This window comes from Asterias rubens, chromosome 1 (genome assembly GCF_902459465.1).
Source record: "Asterias rubens chromosome 1, eAstRub1.3, whole genome shotgun sequence".
Classification (NCBI taxonomy): domain Eukaryota; kingdom Metazoa; phylum Echinodermata; class Asteroidea; order Forcipulatida; family Asteriidae; genus Asterias; species Asterias rubens.
Window position 1 is genome coordinate 7,110,186 of NC_047062.1, and position 7,645 is coordinate 7,117,830.

General features: G+C 37.1%; 1 protein-coding gene across 1 annotated transcript in view; it reads right to left on the minus strand.

Annotated features, from left to right (window-relative positions):
* LOC117295485 (fibropellin-1-like) overlaps positions 1-3,955 on the minus strand; it is a 4,573-nt gene extending 618 nt beyond the window's left edge. The window contains exons 1-6 of the mRNA XM_033778168.1: positions 3,856-3,955; positions 3,289-3,432; positions 2,580-2,799; positions 1,631-1,749; positions 473-598; positions 13-81 (exon numbers count right to left, since the gene is read on the minus strand). Coding sequence (XP_033634059.1) covers positions 13-81; positions 473-598; positions 1,631-1,749; positions 2,580-2,799; positions 3,289-3,432; positions 3,856-3,946 — 769 coding nt within the window. The 5' untranslated portion in view covers positions 3,947-3,955. The remainder of the gene's footprint in view (positions 1-12; positions 82-472; positions 599-1,630; positions 1,750-2,579; positions 2,800-3,288; positions 3,433-3,855) is intronic.
* Positions 3,956-7,645: the final 3,690 nt, after the last annotated feature.

A 7,645-nucleotide genomic window follows, 5' to 3' on the forward strand; every position in this document is an offset into this window, starting at 1 on the left:
TGAAGCTCTGACTGAGACGACCCTGAATAACAGGAATACCGGAGCTCACACTGATGGCGGTCTGTGAAACGATTACGGTGCCTAGAGAGAAAAAGAAGGAGTGTTACCAGACCGTAAATATAGCATGCCTGTTTCCACTAACTACAATCATTTGTAGTGTATTTAAAGTGAGGCTGGTGGGAAAATAAGTCTGGTGCCATATATTAATATGTAAGCTTTCAGGTAAAAGCTTCAATGATCAACCTTATTTTATTTTTTTCCCCTGCATTTTTTAAAGGGTTGACATTAGTTTTTTGTTTCTTTTTCAGACAGTTCTTTTAAATGATTTATCTCACCAGTGAAAAATTACAAATATACCCAGTGAATGCAAAGCTGATCACTATGGTCGAAGGACAACACTTTTTTATATTTTGTTATAAAACAACAACACTGTAAATAAATCATCCATTTAATAACGAGGGTAAATGCCTACCTATTTCACAGTTGACTCCGCTGAAGTCTAGGAGACAGGTGCACTGGTACCCATTGGTCCCAGTGCTGCCGATTCTATTACAAAAACCCCCATTTTGACATGGATTAACCCAACAAGGATCAGGATCTAAAGTTTTAGTAAAAAAAACAAAAAAACATGGAGTTTAATTATAGGCGCACAGGTGACCCATTCAATAGTGCCAATCACGTATCATTTGTCAAATAATCTTGAGGCACAATTCAGGACCAATTCCATTTCACGAGCCGAAGCCATGTTAAATGAAAAAGATCCAGATTTTATCGAGTGAGTAAAATGCATAAATTATTAACTGTTTTTTATAACACATAGATCTTTAAAATTTGATTTTTGTTTTTCACAATGAAGTTATAAACTAAAAATATACACTGAAGCGTGTCGTTCTTGTTAGTGTTACTCTCATTACAATACATACAATATGGTAACAAATGTGAAACCAGAGGTGAAACATCACATTTTTAATGAATATTTAAAACACTTTTAAAAAAGAGACGTTGTGCAAAGCACTGTGACTAGGCAGAAATGCATACTATCTGAATTGTGTTCACTGTAAATATACAGTGTAACACACTCGCACTACATAATAAGGTTTATCAAGATTCAGAACCGCAGTGCTTTGTGGGAAGGCATATGGGGCAGTTTGCTATGCGATGTATGTTGTCGTGCACGACTCGCGCCAGATCGCCTATATCTTTGTGGAAATTGTGCGGGTTCAACAGCCCCCTCTTTTGATATTTTGCTATTGGCGATAAACCTTATGAGCTCAGGAAGAACCAGTGCGTCCCCAATCATGCCTATAATTTTGGGCTGGGTCTCATTAATATCAATTTTGAAAGAATGAAAAAAAATACAGAACTTTTGCCCCCACCAAAGCTTTAGCCCAGTAATAATTATATTGTCGGCCTCCAACAATTTATGGGTCTACCCTTATCACTGATAATATCAGTTAACCATGTTTACAAGAATGTTGAGCGGGAGGATAACATTTAAATTGATTTCAAAGGTTGCATAGTTATTATCATAACTGGGGCAGGGGATTTTACACACTGAGTGCACACAAGTGCCGTCATCTTCATCAAACGGAAACATTGTTTTTAGAGAAAGTATTTGTTGGTGACTTACCGGCTTCATATCTGATTGAAAAGCCTCCACTTGGAACATTGAAGTCTGTATACCAGTACAACACTACCTGGTTAGTGTTGAATGTTTGTGGAGCGATTTGGTCAGTTCCAATATACGTCCTAAAAAGCACAAGAAAATACAAATGTGTCAAGTTTTAGCAGCCGACATCCAGCAAAAAAAAACTAATGTTCAATAACAGCGCCCTCTGTTGACCTCTGTCAACAGAAATCGTTCCTCTGTCTGTCTGCTCTGGCCTATGTCACTCTGTTTAGTTTGAAGCACAGTCACATAATTATTTTTTGTCGGCAATTATTATTAATTTGAGTGCAAAATAATCAATTATGCTCTCTTGACAGCAGACAATGAGTGTAGTCTTTTTAGCAGGTTGTGTGTATTGTCATCTTCATACAAAATATAAAATGGAAAGCTTATTTTCCCCCAATATTAAATATTGTTTTGTTTTGTTCTGCTTTTGTTAAGATCATCTTCCCATCAAGGAACTCGGCAGAAACTCCAGGGGAATATAAACACCAAGATGGTAACAGCCAATCCCTCTCATACAACAAAGTTTATGATCATGTACGTCTATAATTATGAGTTGCACACAAGATAGGGATTCATTCTACTGCGGCAAAACTTATTGTAGTCATTGTACAATCAAAAGGTTAGCTAGGTGAGGATTCGAACCCACAACCATTACAAGTCCTGCACCAATGGACATACAACAGAAGTGCGTTTTGGCGACCCCAACCAGAAACTTTGGTCATCGGTTGAGCGTTTTCGCGTGTTCGGTTGAGCGCGGTGACGATGCTGTTCAGACCAACCGACTTGCTGAGTTGGTTGGGCTTTGGTTGGGGTCGCCAAAACGAACCCCTGGTGTCATTTAAATTTTAGCATGTCCTGTTATCACGACCTTCGTGATCTTGAGTTTGTCAACTTGCTTGCTCACCGTAGATCTGATGATTGATCATTCACTGTGGTGCCAGGATAGATGATCAACCCATCTTTATGATTCTCAGAAAGGAAGACGTCAAAGAAAAAAGTAATCGACTCGGCCGAAGGTATCCGAACGATGTAGAAACAGTCTTCGTTGTCATTCGGCGGCAGTGGGAAGTTTGTCGTGGTAATGACGCCAGAGTCACTGTAGAAATTACTGCCACACTCTTTAGCTGTATAAATAATTGTATTTTTATAATAAAAAAATTGAAGAGGTATTTTAACGCTGATTATCTCATAACAAACTAAACATTAACTTTGTTTTATTTGTTCCCTATATAGCTCTGTCAATGACGTAGTTTGACATATCGACAAGAGTTCATTTGATTGGGAACTCCGCCGCTAATTCGTCATGTCGTAACACTCGTCGTGAACAATCATTTTGAAAGAAAATTTATAAAAAGACAGTGTCAGAAAGGTGTTTAAGACTGGGATTTCAACTCAGAAACTGTCTCGAGTTTGTTCCCAAATTGTTGGGTAATATTTACACAGAATATGGGTATCACTGAACCGAGTCATTGTGTTTTTATTTTGTCGTAGTAGAGTAAAAACATTTTGCTATATTGAACATTTTGGATGTTATTAATTACAGAGTGAAAATAATTTGCTAGATTGAACATTTTGAATATTTTAATTTAAGGAAAAGGAGAAAGATGTCCTACGAATTGACGGTGACAATCCCGGGAGTCTCTGCTCGCAGTTCTGTCCTTGCCAGCTTCCTTGGCACTCGCATATGTACCCCGGGTTGAGATAAGCCGGACGACATATCGCACCGTTCAGACATAGCTGTTGTGACTGCTGGCAAGCTATTCAAAACAATAACAACAGTGGGAATAAAAGGTGTTAAAACATAACGCTGATTGTTGTTCTTTATACACGTGACAATACCTACACCAATATTGTGCCATTTTTAACAACGGTTTTTTAATACAATTAAGAATAAATCAATCAAGATATTGTTATTATTATTTCAGAAATCGAAAAGATATTTTGATTATAATCCTGAGATAATCCATCTTGGAAAGTTGACATCCAAGAAGTCGACATCGTTAGATAAAGTATAATGTGAACGTTTTTACTGTAGGATGTCGTCATCTTGATAAATCATCTCAGAATGTTGCCATCTTACGTTTATGACGTCATCATCGTACAGTATTATCTCAGAATCTCAAAAGAAAAATAGATGGCACTTGAACCTTTTCCCAAACAGATTGATAAAGTTGTCTTACGATTATTTTGAGCTTGTGAGGTACTCGTTGTGGCAAGAAGGATTCCAAGAAGCAGCCAAGAAAGCTGTTTGCGTAGTGGTCTCGTAGACATGCTGGTGAGTAAGACACCGTCTACCTGTAAGGGGGGGGGGGGGGCAAGAGGGAGTGGGTACACTCATTAAGAAGTTGTATTTTGAACACTGTTGTAATGGACAATCGGGTTGGCTAACATTACGTTTTGGGTAACCATATAATTAATGGCAATAAAAACATACTTTGTTACACAGCAGCTTTCGATCTGTAAAGCATTTGAGAATCATTTCACTTTGAAGTAATGTAGATTGGAAAAATGGAAAAATATCAGTTTTTATTCCCCAAACATTTCTCAGATTGTGTATTCCAGTATGGATTAGTGTTCTTAAAGTGGAAAATAACCGCCCGGAATTTTCGGCGATATCGCAAAAACGCTTTGAAATACAATTGTCACGGGTGTTATAGGATTCAAACAATACAACAATTTTAAAACCTTAAGGTACAATATTTGCCAGTTTGCCTAAGTGCCACATCTGCAAATCCCACTTTGGACCGAAGACTTGCGTGTGGATTGGGTTTTCAGTCCTGGTCACCAGAAACAAAAAGAAAATTCTACTAAAAGTAAAAATTCTTTCAGCGAAAACCGGGCCACGCGAATTTAAAAAAATTGCGCCAAGATCTGTTCGTAGTCGTGTCTAAAGTCGTTTCCACGAAGATTATTCTAAGCCAAACAAAATAAATTCCACACACTTTTTCAATTTTAAAGACACGGACATTGACTTAAATAAAACAAAATGAGCTGCATGGTTGAAATTCTATTTTATGGTTCTGTTTAGAATATTTGTTTTAAACCGTGGACGGTTTGTGGTTTCCAAAGGCGACAGCGAAAGACTAGTCTAGAATGTCCAGTGTTAGACCTTGACTCTACCTAAGTATAGAAACGTTCATCTCCGGCTATAATACGTTCAACAAATCTATCTGGGCTATCTAAACTTAAACACCCATCCTCAATCACACAAACAAAGCAAGGTGGACGCAAGGCCATGCTAGACAATGGAGTTATTATTAGAGATGAATATGAAACCCATCCATGGGAAAATTTGTCACAAAAGAGAGATGTTGAGATTGGGGGAGTTGTTTTGTAAAGTTGGATCTTCTGTTGCCCTTGGAGATGATAATTTTGATTGTGTTTTATGCGGGGATGGATTGAGATAGGTACTGGAAAGCACTGTTTTTGAGTTTGGTGTTTTTCTTTGTTGTTTTTATTTGTTTGGTAATGTGATGTAAGTGTTACTCATTATGACGGACATGCTACAACTCTTTAGAGGAAATGAAATAAGTTTTTCTTTGAAAACATCAGCACTGAATCATCACAAGGTTGAAATACTGTATATGGGGAAGAAAACGTGGAAAAATGGTGTTTTAGTAAATATTGTTTGACCATTGACGTATGGTGCTGCCTCGAGACATTGTGTTTTGCTTTGTTTGGGGAAAATAATAAATAACAGAACGTATGGTCAGCGTCACATGTTTACAGTGCGAATAAAAGTGGGTAATTAGGACAGACTCTTTGGTCAGCTATTTTTAATAGAGCTTCATCGACTTTAAGTTGGTGTAGCCATATTACTTTTCCCAGGCAAACCAATGTAACCAAACCGAGGCTGGGAGTAAAATAGTCTGGTCCCGTTGTGGTGTATTTGGTGTATGGTTGATATTGCCTTAATGAACCTTGAGACACGATAAAGTTTGTGCATGGCATGACCAATATTATTGGCAAGCTATTTTTAGTAGAAATTTATCCGTCATGCCCAGGCAAACCAATTTAAACAAACCGAGACTGTAAGTAAAAATAGTCTGGTGCCGTTCGAAACTAATTCAAGTAAAAAATCATAAGTGACACCTGGGTATAAACAATTACAAAGAAATTAAACAAATTTTGTAAGAACATGTGTAACTCATTGTTGTGCGCAGTGAAATTGTGACTCCCAAAACAGACAAAATGATTATACGTTTGTACAAGAAGGGTTAACTTTATATCCCCTGAAGAAAAGTGTGACTCTCGTATTAGTGTGACGTTGTACAAGGGGTTAACTTTTAAATCCACCAAAAGGACCAACAAATCCTTTTTTGAATGGTTTAAACCTGACCAGTAGGGAATGCAAGGCATTCGGTCTGTCGACCAACCCATGTTTGCTTTAAAAGCAATCTACTTTTCGCACCCACTGAAGCGTGGTCTCGATGAAAGGAACTGGGACGTACGTTTGTTGGAAATAAACACAAGCTACATTCCACTAGGCATTGAATTCAAAGCAAACTTGTCTGATTCAGTGAGTACTCAGTCTGAGTTGCTACTTTGAAGTCTCATTACTCTAATGGGTATAGACCCCGACTGTCACATTGTATACTCTGCCATGTTTGTCGTGTTCCAAGTGTTCGTAAGCAATACTGGAACCTGTATTTCTATTGAACATGAAAGGGTTCAGACTAATAATTTGTCGTCAAAACCTCGATGTGTTTTCAATGATGTTATAATTTATGACGTAATTGGTATTACATGTATTTGAACATTATAATCGGTAAAACCGAGTATGTTTTCGGAGACTTAAAAACTGGTATAGGAAAACTAAAAACTGTGATCAGGCACCCCATCATAATCGGAGTCCAACAGTTTGTGAGTGTTGGGTTTATGTCCAGCAAGGAAAACTTTATGTATCCTGCCACTCCCACTTTTCACCCATTTTTACCAAAAGGAACATCTCATTGGAGTAGTTTAGAGACAGAATATTTCAGTTTATTTTATAACGAATGGAAAAGTAGTGGCAGGATACAGACACTTTCCCTAGTCCAGCAAACTCATTCTGGATATTTCTATTTAATATACATATCATTTTGGAACTTACATGAATGTGGATAAATACAACAAAATTAATATGTGAACATTTTATTTCGAAAGGTGGTAGTGTTTTTGAGATAATATTGCCGAAAATCTGGAGCGGTTATGTTCTAATTCGTAATAATTATGATACACACAATTTGAGAAACCTCCCTGACTGAGAATTGTTTCTCAAAAATAAACTTGTATTTTTTTTCATAACCACATTATTGAAGTAAAACGATTCTAAATATGCATTGACGAGCAGAGTGTACAGTTCGAAACGTCGAGACCCAACCGGCTCTTTTCAGAGCTAACACTCACCCTAAGAGATTTACACATGGTTGTACTCGCAAGTTGACTATTTATTTGTATTTTCTTCTAACTACGTGTGTTTTTATTGGTATTAATTTGAAGAAAGATTTCCAAACACAATATATAACTTCCCTATAAAAATACAAGTGTTCTTGAAATCATACTCCCCATCGCCATTCAAAAGCTAGGGTGAATAAAGGTCAACTCTGTGGAAAAATTCCACCTTCAAAATATAGTGAATAACAATAATCCAGTGTTCACAAAAAGGAACAACACGTCAAAAGAAAGTACGACGAGTGATGAATGGCTTCTGTTGTATATCCACAAAAGTGAAAAATAGACTTGACTTATGCATCTGTCATTTTTAAGAGGCCTATGTCTGCATGGCCAGTGATGGGCCAAATCTCACGGACACCTTTGATAATTAATTGTCAAAGATCCAAGTATTCTTACTTCATTAAGTAGCAAATTTTGACTCAATTGGTCATCGAAGTTGCAAGAGAATCATGAAAGAAAATTCACCCTTGTTGCACAAAATTGTATGTGATTTCAGATGCCTAAAAAAGGCTTCAGGCTTGAAGTATTTTAATA